This window comes from Emiliania huxleyi, assembly GCF_000372725.1.
Source record: "Emiliania huxleyi CCMP1516 unplaced genomic scaffold EMIHUscaffold_99, whole genome shotgun sequence".
NCBI classification, from domain to species: domain Eukaryota; phylum Haptophyta; order Isochrysidales; family Noelaerhabdaceae; genus Emiliania; species Emiliania huxleyi.
The window spans coordinates 244868-258347 of NW_005194698.1; the positions used below are offsets into that span (position 1 = coordinate 244868).

At 64.7% G+C, this 13480-nt stretch overlaps 3 protein-coding genes across 3 annotated transcripts; all 3 read left to right on the forward strand.

Moving 5' to 3' along the window:
- The first annotated feature begins 54 nt into the window (after nt 1-54).
- EMIHUDRAFT_466353 (hypothetical protein) lies at nt 55-5111 on the forward strand. Its single transcript, XM_005756110.1, has 12 exons — nt 55-555; nt 674-740; nt 960-1056; nt 1397-1464; nt 1555-1605; nt 1881-2097; nt 2223-2441; nt 2538-3337; nt 3973-4119; nt 4211-4506; nt 4583-4736; nt 4808-5111. Exons 1-12 carry the CDS (start codon nt 110-112, stop codon nt 4835-4837), a joined length of 2592 nt encoding a protein of 863 aa, XP_005756167.1. The 5' UTR covers nt 55-109; the 3' UTR covers nt 4838-5111.
- A 2549-nt stretch (nt 5112-7660) lies between these two features.
- Nucleotides 7661-9583, forward strand: EMIHUDRAFT_439391 (hypothetical protein). Its single transcript, XM_005756111.1, has 6 exons — nt 7661-8189; nt 8258-8371; nt 8761-8787; nt 8865-9020; nt 9094-9539; nt 9562-9583. Exons 1-5 carry the CDS (start codon nt 7713-7715, stop codon nt 9211-9213), a joined length of 894 nt encoding a protein of 297 aa, XP_005756168.1. The 5' UTR covers nt 7661-7712; the 3' UTR covers nt 9214-9539; nt 9562-9583.
- Nucleotides 9584-11797: 2214 nt separating this feature from the next.
- EMIHUDRAFT_360620 (hypothetical protein) lies at nt 11798-12287 on the forward strand (the record flags this gene model as incomplete). The annotated part of the gene is made up of 1 exon (XM_005756112.1): nt 11798-12287. A coding segment is annotated over one exon (490 nt), but the record flags the coding sequence as incomplete, so codon positions are not given.
- Nucleotides 12288-13480: the final 1193 nt, after the last annotated feature.

Below are 13480 nucleotides of genomic sequence, written 5' to 3' on the forward strand. Positions count from 1 at the left end.
GTTTTCTTGCTTTGATCTAGGTTTTTGTTGTTTTGGGGCCTTGGCGCCTAAGCTCGCGTGCCCGCGCTCTGCACGTCTTTGGACTTCGCACTGCTCTCTATTGTACAACATGTGCCAGCAGCGCCCGTCGGCGCTGCGACGCGAGGAGCGAGGCCACGCGGCGCTCGGCGAGGGCGGCGCCGCCTCGAACGCGGGCGCCGCCGCCGCCTCCAAGGATCCACCTCGTCGGAAGTGGTCGTCCGGCGCCGAGTTTACGATCGCCTGCATCGGGTACGCGGTGGGACTGGGCAACTTTTGGAGGTTTCCGGCGCTCTGCTTCAACAATGGCGGTGGCGCGTTCCTCGTGCCGTACACGCTAACCCTGCTGCTCATTGGGATGCCCATTTTCCTGCTCGAGCTGGGGATGGGGCAGAAGTTTCAGATCGGAGGCGCCGAGCTGTGGAAGCGGGTCCACCCCTCCCTCGGCGGCCTCGGCGTCGCCTCCATCACCGCCACGGCCATCGTCGCTGTCTACTACAACGTCGTCGTCTGCTGGGCGCTCTGGTACTTCTTCCGGCGCGCCGCACCCGATATCTAGCCACCCTCCCAGCGCCGCAGCTCCCGGCACTGCTCTTGGTCGGTCGCGCCGCCGCCGGACCTCTCCGCGACGCGAGCCCTCCCTCCTCCGCCGCAGCTCCTTTGCCTGGGACGGGGTGCTGCCGTGGGCCGAGTCTCGCGGCGGAGCCCTCCAGTTCTGGGAGGTGCGCTGCGTGTAGCTGACAGAGGACGGGGTCCGACAGAGAAGGGGTCTGACAGAGGCGAGTCGGACAGAGGACGGGGTTTGAGAGAGGACGGGTGTAGGGATGGCGAGGCCTGGTAGGCTGCCGCCGAGGGCACCACCGGCAGGCTGCCTCCTCGCCGCATGGGTGCTTTTTTCCCAGCAGCTGCCTGCACCTCATTACAGCAGCAGCTGGGAGCAGGTGGACACGCTGCACTGCCGCCCCGCCCAGAACCTCTCCTCGGCCGCGCCAGAAACATGCGCGTGGGGCGCGGGCACGACCTGGCCGCAGGAACCAGGTGTCAGCCGGGCCCTTGCCCCCCCCCCTTGCCCCCCCCCCCCCCGCCACCACACACACACACACACACACCACACACACACACACACACACACACACACACACACACACACACACACACACACACACACACACACACACACACACACACACACACACACACACACACACCTCATGGCATGTGTGTGGAGGAGCTGACCTCCCCTCCCCTCCCCTCCCTCCCCTTGCCCAGGCATCGCTCGGCCAGGCCCTCTAGTGTGGCCGCTCGTCGGCTGCCTCGCCCTCGGCTGGGTGCTCGTCTAGTGTGAACGGCGTCTCTTCACCCCTGCCGCTGTGAACAGGCTGCCTCGCCCTCGGCTGGGTGCTCGTCTGGCTCTGCGTCTGCAAGGGCGTCCACTCGGCGGGCAAGGTCGAGGCCCACGCCGAGATACGGGGAGATGCAGCCGGGATGTAGCCCCGCACCCAGTGTCGCCTCACCCAGTCCGTGCCCGCCGGCAAGGTCGCCTGGTTCACCGCCCTCTTCCCGTACGCTGTCCTGCTCGCGCTGCTGGTGCGGGGGCTCTCGCTGCCTGGCGCACGCAAAGCCTGTGCACGTCGCCGCACGCCGCGAGGAGTGAGGGATGGGCGGCTAACGGACGAGACTAGGCGCGCACGTCGGCCTCAAGTGGTACCTGACCCCCTCCTTCGACAAGCTGGCGGAGCCGCAGGCGCGAGACGCGTCTAGGGCGAGGAGAGCCCAGCACGCCTCAAGGGGCCTCAAGAGAGACCCTGGCCAGAGCAGCCGTGCTGTAGTGCGAGCCTCATGCACGGCGGTGCGGGCGGCAGGTTTGGGTGGCGGCGGCATCCCAAATCTTCTACTCGACTGGCATCGGGTGGGGCACCCTCCCCGCCTTCGCCTCGTACAACCGGCACGACCACAACTTCGTCCGCGACGCGTGGCTGGTGCCCGTGATCAACTGCGGCACCTCCTTCCTCGCCGGCCTCGCCGCCTTCTCCGTGCCGCGAACACACGCCCCCCCCCTCGCCCTCACCGCCGAGCGCTGTGCACCAGGCCTGGTCGTCTTCTCCGTGCTCGGCGACATGTCGCAAGAGACCGGCGTCCTGCCCGCGAGATGCAGATCCTAAAAGGGAAGCGGTGACCAGGAACCAGCAACAATGAGCGAACAGGCGTCCCGATCGACGAGATGCAGATCGAGGGGTCCGGCCTCGCGTTCGTCGTCTACCCGCAGGCGATCGCCAAGCTGCCCGTCGCCCCTCTGTTCGCGCTGCTCTTCTTCACGATGCTGCTCTGCCTCGGCCTCGACTCGGAGTTCTCCATGGCGCGAGATCGCGCGAGACCGCGCGAGATCGCGCGAGACCGCTCGAGATCGCACGAGATCGCGCGTGGTCGAGAAGACACGCACACAGGCCACGGGAGCGGTGACAGGAGCGGCGAACAGGAGTGGTGGGCCCGCGTCTCTTCACGGTCGCATCCCTCTGCAGGTGAGACCATCCTCATATCTCCCATATCTCCCCATATCTCCCCATATCTGCAGGTCGAGACCATCCTCACCGCCGTCGACGACGCCGGCGTCGGCCAGAACTACCCTCGCGCCGTCAAGGCCGCGGCCGCTTGCCTCGCCATGTTCGGCGTCGGCCTGCTCTTCGTCACACGCGGCGGGCTGCACTGGCTCGAGCTGGTCGACGGCTACGCCGCCAATCTGACTCTCTTCATCGTCGGGGGGGTGGAGTGCCTCGCCGTGGGGTGGGTGTACGGCGCGGACCGGTTCGCCGCCGACACGCTCGAGATGGCAAAGACCAAGCTGCCAAAGGCGCTGCCCTGGACCCGACGAGCACCGACTCAGCGCCGGCTCACAGCTAAGAGACGCTTCCCCCCCCCCCCCCCTCCAAAGGCGCTGCTGTGGAACTACAAGCTGGTCGTGCCGGCGCTACTCGCCGTGCTCACCGTGCAGGCGTTCGTCTCCACCGCGACGTCAAAGGTCCACTTCCCGCCGTACGCCGTCGCCCTCGGCTGGTGCCTCGCCCTCGCCTCGGCGCTTCCCATCCCCCTCCTCGCCATACGCCCGCTCTGCTGCCCGCCCCCGTACGCCTCCGAGGGCCTCACGTCCCCGCGCGAGAGGGCGGGTCTGGTGGGCAAGCTCGCCGCCAGCCTGCACCGGCTGTCGAGGAGCCTCTCCTTTGGCGCCTCCTCGCGCGGCGCCTCCTCCGCGCCCGCGCCGAGCGGACTGCCGCCCGAGCTCTCCACGGAGCGAGCAGATGTCGAGCTCGCAGCGGCGCGGGAGGTGCGGTGAGGTTAGAGCAGTGACCTGGGCGCGCTCGTGAGCTGCTGCTCCTGTTTTGGCTTGTGATTACGTGGTATGCACATACAGGTCTGCGTGTACTCTACGTCTGCGTGTACTTACGTCACACGACACCAACAAATAGAGCCGAGAAAAAGCGTCATGGTCAATCATCAGGCCACGGCTGCGGTGGTGTTGGTGTTGGTGTTGGTGCTGTCCCTTTGACTGGAACGCAACCGGGCACAACGCCGTAGCTGTTCTCGACAGCAACAAGTATCTCCTCGCATGCGCTGCGGACTAGCCCAGGATGTTCCCAAAACGCATCGGCCTCCTGTCTCTCCGGCACGTCTGTTGTTGAGGGCGGCGGCTGCGCGAGCATTCTCAGGACAGCAAGGCGTGTCGGAATGACGGAAAGGCGCCGCGGCGAAAGCTGAAACGCCTCGCTGGGCGCGAACAACAGAAGGAGCGGCACGACCCGAGACGCCACCATGGATGGTTTCGAATGGACGACAGACACGTCCCTCGCTTTGAAGAATAATTCCCTAAAATCCGGACACGCCCCTCGCGATTCGTAAGAAGAAGGAAAAAGAAAAAACCCGCCACGGCTGCCCCGACGACCACATCCTTGAGCCCTCGAGGATCCCCTGGACGCTGACGACGCCGAAGCCCTCTATTCACCCATGTCTCGCGCAGCCATCCTCTGCGCGCTCGTCGCAACCTCCACCACGGCCGCTCCGACCGTCAACGCGCCGGATGAGAAGGGCTTCTCCTTTGGCTCAGGCAATGTGCGCTGCTGCCTCGCCGCCCACCGCTTGCGCGCCTTGCCCACGTCGCCCCACGCCACGCCTCGCCCACTCTTCGGCCTCATCCCATCAGAGCATCGGCGTTGGCGTAAACGTCTTCACGATATCGACCAGCGCCTTCATCGACGCGTGCTGTGACGTCGAGCCTTTTGCGCGCTCCATCGTTGGCAAACAGCTGTGCGGCTGTGATGCAAACAGCTGCGAACAAACGGCTCGCCACGCCATCAACATCCTCTCCAACAACGAGCTCGGCGTGGAGACCAACGTATTCGCCATCTGGTGGTCCAAGGTCGTGTGCGCCGTGAGGCCTGGATCGAACGACTGCGAGACGGCTGCAGAGGACGCGGTGACGGCGACGGCGGCGGACAGGCACGCCATCCGCACACGCCTTGACCCTGACACTGTGCTATCGCGAAGCTCACCACACCACATCCAACCCACGCAGTGGCCAGATCACCTTCAACTTCCTCTCCAACAACAAGCTCGGCATCGGAGCCAACGTCTTCACGGCCGCGGTCGAGTCCTTTGTGCAAGCCTGCTGCGACGCCGGTCTCTGCCCCGAGGAGTCGCCCTCAGTGCCGCCGCCGTCGCCACCGCCGGTGCCGCGGCTGTAGTCCGAGCCAGCCACTAAGAGGCCGAGCGCCTTCTCATACGGCACGATCTGTACTAGGCGGGAGAGGCGCCGTACGACCCTCCGTAGGGCCCCTTTCTGCCCGCAGCGCTGCCAGCGGGGGCGGACTACGGGCATCGCTTATTACTCCGTGCTGAAGAAGCTCCCACAGCAGTGTCGCTGCGATACTGTGTCCCAGTACACCGTGGCGCCGGTCACAAGCGCGCGGCGCTCAGAACAGACGACTCTCTACTGTATATTAGATCGTCGGTGTTCACTATCAGAGCCCCCCGGGCCCCGGCGCGCACGGCCGCACGCGCGACGATGTGTCATTTAAGTTTCTGCATCACCGTCAATTACGTACAGAAAGCGAGGCGTTGACACCCCCAGAGAGGCTTAACACCTGGCTCGCCGATGCCTTCCCATCGGTAGCCCGCCTGCCTCTCGGGCCTGATCTGTTCGAACGGACCGCACGATGCCGATACGAGCCGACCTCCAGGCGCGCCTGACCATCACCGCCCGCACCCGTTGATCGAAAAAGGCGCGGTCCCAGATGCACTCCGGCCAGTGCCACGAGCAGCGCGGCTGGAACATGCAGGCCTGCAGGTTGAGCGCCTTTGACTGGCACCTTCCAAACAGCGCCGAACCGTTGGCAAAGACGGGCAGCAGCCGAATCGAGCCGACAAAGAAGATGTCGTCCCGCCGTACCACCAGATCCATCGGCGACGCGGTGCCGCCCTGCTCGCCTCCTCCAGCAGCCCTCTCGTATTCAGCCCTTCTCTCCGTCTCGAGGTCCTCCGCCAACGGCAATGACCGCACGGCGTCGTCGCCGCAGTCCTGGCTGAAGCAGAGCTTGGAGCCGTCGTCCGCTGCCTCGGGGGGAATCGGGGTGGGCTTTCGCGCGGCGCGAACGACGCCCTCCTCACGCGCCACGCGGGCGAGGGTGCGCTCCCACGCGGCGAGGGGCGGAATGCCCGCGAGGGCCACGTCTGGCCGATGCAGCACGAGGTGCCTGTACGGCTTGCCCAAATCGATTGCGCGCTGGATCATCGGGCCGCACTGCGCGATGCGAGACGCGGCGAGGCGGTATCGCGAGGCGGCACAGTGGGTGCACTGCCGCCCTCCCAGGTCCGCAAAGCAGCTGGGCCAGCCGGCGGCGCTCTCCCGCCCAAAGGGAGGCACCTCGCACAGCACCGAGGACGAGTTGAAGTCGGTTGGCCTCGCGCACGCGGCCTCGCTCCCCTCCGGCAGCGGGTGGCGGCTGATGATCGAGTCGACCGGTCGTAGGACGCGAATGGCCTGGGCGAGGGCCTCCTCTGACGGCGCCGCCTCCTCTGCGTGGTGGTGAGCGGCATCGACAGGCTCCGCGCCGAGGTTGAGGTAGATGTCTGCGCAGCCGGCGCCGACGCCGTCCCACACCTGCCGCAGACCTGAGACCACCTCGAGCCTCGCCGCACTCCGAAGCTGCCCCACGATGCACACCGCCACCAGCGGCTGCGCGCAGCCGCTTGGCGAATCTGCGGCGACGTCTCCGGCACCTTCCGCTGCTGGACTCGAAGCATCGCCTGGCACGGCTGATCTGGGCTGCCTGCGCCGCCGGGTTGACTCTGACTCAGTTTAGGGCGCGGCGGTGCTAAACTAAGTTGGCGCGTGGCGGGTGGCGCTTCCGCCTTCCCGCCTTCCGCCCCTCACTCCCTCCCCATCAACTTGCGCGGGCGGCTCTCCTCTGCGCGCTTCCGCACGCGCTGCCGGATCAGCTTAGAGATCGCGGTGCGCTCGGGCGTCTTCTCGAGGCAGGCGAGGAACTGAAGGGCGTTGGCGTTGCGCGCCACCATGTCGCCTGACTTATGGACTGCAATGTCGAGATGAGGCCACTCTTTGAGGGTGTACGTCGTCAGGTCGCCCGGCTCGTTACTAGTGCGCAAATCGGTCCGTGCGCCGAGCTCGAGCAGCTTCTCCACTGCTTCGACCTAGCGTGTGTGTGTGTGTGTGTGTGTGTGTGTGTGTGTGTGTGTGTGTGTGTGTGTGTGTGTGTGTGTGTGCGTGCGTGTGTGTGTGTGTGTGTGTGTGTGGGTGGGTGGGTGTGTGGGTGTGTGCGTGTGTGTGTGCGTGTGTGCGTGTGTGCGTGTGTGTGTGTGTGTGTGTGTGTGTGTGTGTGTGTGTGTGTGTGTGTGTGTGTGTGTGTGTGTGTGTGTGTATGTGTGTGACCTAGGAGCGCGATCGCAGATGAGGCAGTGAACGCAGGATCATGCTGCAGTCAGCGCCCCACAAAAGGAGCTCAATTTAGTGAGGGTGGCTTGTGGTCGCCCTGGCTTCCGAATGGAGTACATGCCTCTTGACCTCAGGATCTAGGGTGCGGACGTTGTTAGGGCGAGGCGGCTCGCGTCACACGACTTGCTCTCGCGATCGCCGCTGCGAACGCAAAGAGCTACGTGAGTGGCACGCTCGACGCGAAGACGCTCGCGCTCGACTATGATCCCATCGACGCTAAGGAGTGGAAGGGCTTTTCCGGACCGTGCTATCGCCGCAAGGCGCGCGGCAAGGCAGCCGAGAGGAGCCGAGAGGAGACGAGAGGTGCCGAGAGGAGCCGAGAGGAGCCGAGAGGAGCCGAGAGGAGCCGAGAGGAGCCGAGAGGAGCCGAGAGGAGCCGAGAGGAGCTGAGAGGAGCCGAGAGGAGCCGAGAGGAGCCGAGAGGCGAGAGCAAGCGTGCCAGCTAAGTCCTAAGACCCGCCGCAGTAAGTATCCCTAGTCGATGCCGCCGTGGAGTAGACGCAGCCGTAAAAGAGAGCTTGGCAAAAGTGGACATATTGGTATGCACGATACTTAGTGAAGACCGCACGCGACTGTATAGATACCGTGAGCCAGGGCTTGGAGATCACCGCAGAATTCTTGTTGCGAGTTTTGCCTCCGGCCCCTTTGCCGGCCTGCCCCCGACATCCTGGCCGCGCAGCTCCACACTCACGCCATGTACATGCTCTCCCTCGGCCTCGCGAGCGCCGCCTACTCCTCCTCCTCCGACCTCGCGCAGCCGACCGTCCCCACGGAGCGCCTCTCCTCCTCGCCCGACATCTGGCTCACCAAGGGCTTCCTCTCGCCCGCCGAGGTGAAGCACCTGCGAACAAAAGTGCCGGCCGACGAGGCGGCGTACGCGCCGTGCATCGGCCAGGTGGACGAGTTTGAGTCGAAGCGGTGCGCCTTCGTCCCGGTGGCGGGCGACCCGCTCGCCGAGGCCCTCGTCGCGCGGCTCGGCGAGGCGTGGCGCGTCGACACCTCGCGACTCGTCGCGGCCGGCCTGCCTCTCATCCGGTATCTTCCCGGCGCGCCGCCGGTGGGGAAGCACGGCGACGAGGACCGGCACGGGGTGGTGCCCAACGCGACGCTCGTCCTCTACCTCACCGGCTCCGACCCCGCCCACCCCGCCGGTCAGACAATCTTTCCCGAGGCGCGCCGCCGCCGCTCCCTCCGACCTCGGAGTGTGGCGTCCCTTCACAGGGTGCGCGTGGTGGTCAGGCGGGCGTCGCCGTCTCCCCGACGCCGGGCGCCGTCCTCTCCTTCTCCAACCTCGACGCCTCCGGCGCCCCCCACCCCAACGGCCGCCACCTCGTCAGCGCCGTCCCGCGCGAGGCTTCTCGGGCAGCAGATGCCGAGAGAGCACACCCTGTCTCCCAGCTCTCTCTCTCTCTCTCTCTCTCTCTCTCTCTCTCTCTCTCTCTCTCTCTCTCTCTCTCACTTGTCTGCGCTCTCGGGCTGCAGATGCCGAGAGAGCACACCCTGCATCCCAGGCTGTCTCGACAGCACTTGTATGCCAGGCTGTTGTCTCGACAGCGCCTTCTCTTCCCTGCTGCGGGTCCGACCCACCCGCAGCCGCAGACGTGTGTGTGTGTGTGTGTGTGTGTGTGTGTGTGTGTGTGTGTGTGTGTGTGTGTGTGTGTGTGTGTGTGTGTGTGTCCAGCATGCACTGCGCCTCTCAATGCTCCCCCCTCTCAAGAACCTTCTCGGAACCATCCCCGCAGGCGGAGAGCGACCGGCTCGTCCTGCAGGTCCCGCTCGCCCACCCGGCTGCTATCTCGGCTACATCTCGGCTACATCTCGGCTACATCTCGGGTATACATCACAGGTCCCGCTCGCCCACCCGGCCGGCGGCGCTCCTCCGCACGCCTACGCGGAGCACGTCTCGGGCAACAAGAAGCCGGGCGAGCACGAGAAGCTGCACGGCAACGCGCAGCAAAAGGGCGCGTACGCAGCGGCTGTCGCCGCGGGCATGTCGATCGCGGTGGCCTCGACGGGCGGTTTGAGGTGCGCAGCCGCCGTGAAGAGCGCCTCTTCACGCGCGGCGGTGTGAGCAGGTTGCTTTCATGGCGGCCAAGGCGGGCAAGTTTGAGGCCGGGGACGCGGCGTCGCTGGAGGCGGCGGCCAGGGCGACCAACGAGTTCGCCGCCGACGATTTCAAGACAAAGGCGGCCTGAGGGAGGGCCTGGCTTGCCTGTGGAGGGGCGGCCCCTGGCTCCTTTCCAGACTTCTACACCCCGTTTGTGTGACAGCTGCAGAGGTCGAGAGGGAGGCGAAAGCAGCGAGAGCGGCACCCATGTACACTGAAGACGCGCCGGTGTTGCGGTTCCTGGCCCCCTTCGCGCGGCTCGTCATGCCAGCATAGCACACAGGCGCCCACGATGTAGGTAGAGCGCGTGACGGCGTGACGGCGTCGGTGTCCACTCGCGCGCGAGCAACGGGGGGCGAAAGTCTGTGACTGTCCGCAAACGCCCTCCAAGCCCCCGGCCCCCCCTGGCCCTGCACAAGTCTACGGCTCTACCGACAAGTCTAATAACTTAGACACGCTCTGAGAAGATTTTTTGCGACTGTTTGAAAAACTTGGAAAACGCTCGGCGCTCGCGGAGCCTACAGGGCCGGCGCGAAGCGACGACCGCCGAGCTTTAGGTCGCCGACATCCAGCCGGAGCTGCGAGTCCACACGGAAGCCTCTAGGGCGAATTCACTGTGATTTCGCAGAGACTACCTCATTTGCTGCTCCCCCCATGAAGGGGGGTTTGTGTGGGAAGCCAAGGGAGGTTAATGGCTTCCCACATTTGTGATGGGTCGAAATCGGCCCGCCATTGATGGTCGAATCGGTGTAACGAATCGAGAGAGAGAGACGCGAGGGCCCAAGAGGCCCGTGGGCTCGCCTGCAGAGCGTCTCTCTCTTGCCATTCTGCTTGTCTGTTTTGTGGCCTCTTCTCTCGTCTGTCGGTGTTTTGTCCCACCCTGAGCATACTGCCTAAAGGGTGTGGATGCTGAGGGCCCTGGCGGTGAATGCTGACGGCCAAAGTTGTTCAAAGGATTAGAAACGTTTCGCGAGCAGTTGACCGGGCGTGCCCGCGACAGATCGGCGAATCGATAGAATGGCTGCATGCCGTCACAGACGCTGCGCACCTCCACGGAGGAAATGGCGCACATTGCCCACAGCCGTGGCGGCCCCTGGTACAGCTCGTACCCGAACTCGGCGTCGTAGGCTTCGAACACCTGGGCACCAGGCCCGGAGCTGCACAGCACCGGCTGATCCATGTATCGCGATACGGCGTCATCGAGACTCAGCGGGTCCATCATGGCCGACAGCCCCGCCGACCGCCCCGCCAATATTAAGTCGAGGTGGCAACGCGTTAGTTTTTCAGTGTACGTACTTTTGTTTAAATACTTTTAGCGTACTGGGATCTCTTTTCTCCCAGTAAGCTAAAAGTACGTACGTACTGGGAGAAAAGAGAGAGGGGGGGTTGTGTTCTCTAGGCCCCTAAGGGCCCTACGCGCGGCGTGAGAGCTCGGAAGCGAGCTTCTCTCTCACTCAGTGTATGTAGCTCTTACGTACATTCCCGTAGGAGACTCTGCTGACAGGGTTTGCGATGAGGAGCGACCCGAAGGGTTTCTCGGAGGTTAGTGCACCACTAACCTCCGTGCGCCGAAGCGCAAGCGCTGGGAGCAAGAACACTACGACCTGGGTCGGGCTCATACTAGCACCCCACCTCGCGATTTTTATCTTTTTCCTCTCCTTGAGCACTTGAGCACTGGATAGGGTCGATTCCGCGTGGTACGGGACCCCTCGATCGTCTCGCCCGCCCTCACTGGCATGTTCATTGGGGGGGGTCATAACAAACACGGTACAGGTTCGAGGTGCACGCTGCCGAAGCAGTGTCGTCCCCCCTCTCCCCGACGGCGATGGCGGTGTGACCGATCGAGCTACAAGAGGAGCTTGTTCAGCAGGATCGGAGTGGTCAGATGCACTACCGCACTGAGCATGAGACCATCGTACGACGCATCCATCACCGTCTCGGAATTGCGTGGAATCGAACCACTCCGGGATGGGGCAACCCCATCGAGTTGTGTTTTCCTCGCCTGCAGGAGACAGCGGGGGTGTGCGATCTTTACTCTTGGCATGCTGCGGCCCCAGTACGCAAGTTAATGACCAGCATTGCTGCCGGGGGCATTCGAGCCGCCACAGCCGGTGTGCGGCTGTGCACTGCCACCTGCCCGCGGCTACGCACATGTGCGCTCGCATTGGATGAGCCCTGCTGATGGACCTGCGTCGCCTAGCTGCACGAGAGCACTGCCGCAGGCGGCGGCCGTGGCATACACTGCGAGCGAGCACACTCCGGTGCAGCTGCGAGGTGCAGCAAGAGCACGTCGTTCCTGCCTCTGATGCCACTCTCGCGGCTTGTAGCGCGTCACTCGCGCATGCTCTCCAGGAGCTATGGCGGGCGCGTGTGTGGGGCTGTAGCCTGTGTTTGGCCGGTTCTGACCCGTTTACTATCAGTACCATGCCTGGGCCACAAGAATCGCACACGGGGAGCGGCTCAGGGACCCAGTAAGCCGCGGAATCGCCAAATGTCACAACCCGGCTCACCCAGGGCTGGACCTAGTCGAGCGGACGCGGGGCCAGAATGCAGAAAGAGGGCGGGCGCCGGGTTTCGAAAGCCGGCGTTTTCGCGCGTTCGAGGGGCTTTGCCTCGGAGTTTGTGCAAAATTGACAAAAACTGCGCGCGAAAGCCGAGATGGCACCGCAGGCGGCGTGTGTGCACGAGGGCGGCGGCGTCCAGCGCCGAGCAGCACACCACCCCAGCGCGAGCGGCATCGCCGACTACGCGCGGCGGCGGGCGGCTCGACCGAGCCGGCGCCGGAGGAGGCGACGGACGTCGAGGCGGTGAGCGCCGCGGACGTGCTGGCCGGCGTGGAGGAGAGCGGACCGAACTACGCCCTTCCGGCGGCGAGGGAGGGCCAGAGGGAGCGGCGGGAGCGGCTGCGGTTGGACGAGACGGCGAAGCAGGCGGGGCACACCATCGTGGAGATGGGAGCGCACGTCGAGATCCTGGGCGAGCAAGGCTTGTGGTGGCCGGCCACCATCGCGGGGCGGGAGGAGGACGTGGATGGCCGGCTCGTGCACGAGGTCGAATACGACGGCTACCAGGGCGAGCAGTACTGGCACATGCTTGACGACGAGCAGTGGCGGCTCGCGACCGCGACGCCAGCCGCCGGCACGAATGCGGCGGCCTCCATTCGTTCTTTCTTTTTTGAGCTAGCCTCATGTTATGAAACAAACGCAAGGCGGACACACACCCATGACGCATCGCTCTCGGGCCCACAGACATCCCGCACACCCGCCGCCCCCGCGCGCGCCCCACCCCGGCCGGGAGAAAGGGGAGTGACAGTTTGGGATGGCAACAGTAGGTAGGTAGGTAGAAAGGTGAAGAACAGCCAGTCGAGATACCCCTCACTCCATGCGCGAGAACGCAAAGAGAAACCAGGGTTCCGGCTCCTACCCGGATAGGGGGTCTGTCGGCACTGGCTGGCCCCTCCCACCCAGATAGGTAGGTAGGTTGGTCTTGTTTGGCCCAAAAGGGCCCTGCAATAGGTAGGTAGCCCATATTTTCATCTTTTTTCGCTTCGCTGCGCGGCCTGGGGATAGGTAGGTAGGTAGGGCGTTTTGGCGCGAGTCAGGTAGGTAGAAAGGTGAAGAACAGCCAGGCTCGGACTGGACACCAACGCGGTATGGGTGGACGCGAGACAGATGATGACGACACGCACGAACGACACACAGACACAAACAAGCTCACAAGACACACAGCCAGCTGGCTGCCACACACCCTGAGTTGGCGTACACATAACTCAGGGCCACATTCTTCCTGTCGCCCCCCCCAGCACTCTCCAAGGTGCCAAGAGAAACAAACAAGGGCACAACAAACAACAGACGACAGGAAGCAACGTGCGAGGCTAGAGCAGGCTTGCTCGTCCTCTAGCAATCTCCGCCGACCGCGAGGCCGGACTAGACCGTGTGTGGGGTCATGTGAGGTGTCTCTGGTCACTCTCCTCAGGGGCTAGCCGCCAGCGGCCAGCCCTATCTCGCACTCACAGGCAATGACAATCCAATGTATGAGTGTATGCAAGCAGAGGCGCGTGTGCTGGTTCTAGATCGCACGCCGTGGGAGCAGGCGGACATCGCTTCCAGGGAGGGGGGCGCACTTCTGCTCACGCCCCACCCCCCCCCTAGCATGTGGTGAAGGCGCTGGGGGGGTCGGGACCCCCCCCCCAGCATGTGGTGAAGCCTCTGGGGGGGGGTCGGACCCCCCCCTAGCATGTGGTGTGAGCAGAAGTGCGCCCCCCTCCCTGGAAGCGATGTCCGCCTGCTCTGGCATATATGACTTGGGAGGCGTGCGACCGCAGCGCGCCCGCCGTCAGCTCGACGGGGCGCGCA

What these genes read in the sequence shown, in the direction of transcription:
- EMIHUDRAFT_466353 (XM_005756110.1), top strand. Translation starts at nt 110, where the DNA reads ATGTGCCAGCAGCGCCCGTCGGCGCTGCGACGCGAGGAGCGAGGCCAC. An exon ending in GAGCCCTCCAGTTCTGGGAG is followed by an intron (nt 741 to 959) that starts GTGCGCTGCGTG and finishes AGCTGGGAGCAG; the next exon opens with GTGGACACGCTGCACTGCCG. An exon ending in CTGTCCTGCTCGCGCTGCTG is followed by an intron (nt 1,606 to 1,880) that starts GTGCGGGGGCTC and finishes TGCGGGCGGCAG; the next exon opens with GTTTGGGTGGCGGCGGCATC.
- EMIHUDRAFT_439391 (XM_005756111.1), top strand. Translation starts at nt 7,713, where the DNA reads ATGTACATGCTCTCCCTCGGCCTCGCGAGCGCCGCCTACTCCTCCTCC. An exon ending in GTCAGACAATCTTTCCCGAG is followed by an intron (nt 8,190 to 8,257) that starts GCGCGCCGCCGC and finishes CGTGGTGGTCAG; the next exon opens with GCGGGCGTCGCCGTCTCCCC. An exon ending in TCAGCGCCGTCCCGCGCGAG is followed by an intron (nt 8,372 to 8,760) that starts GCTTCTCGGGCA and finishes CCATCCCCGCAG; the next exon opens with GCGGAGAGCGACCGGCTCGT.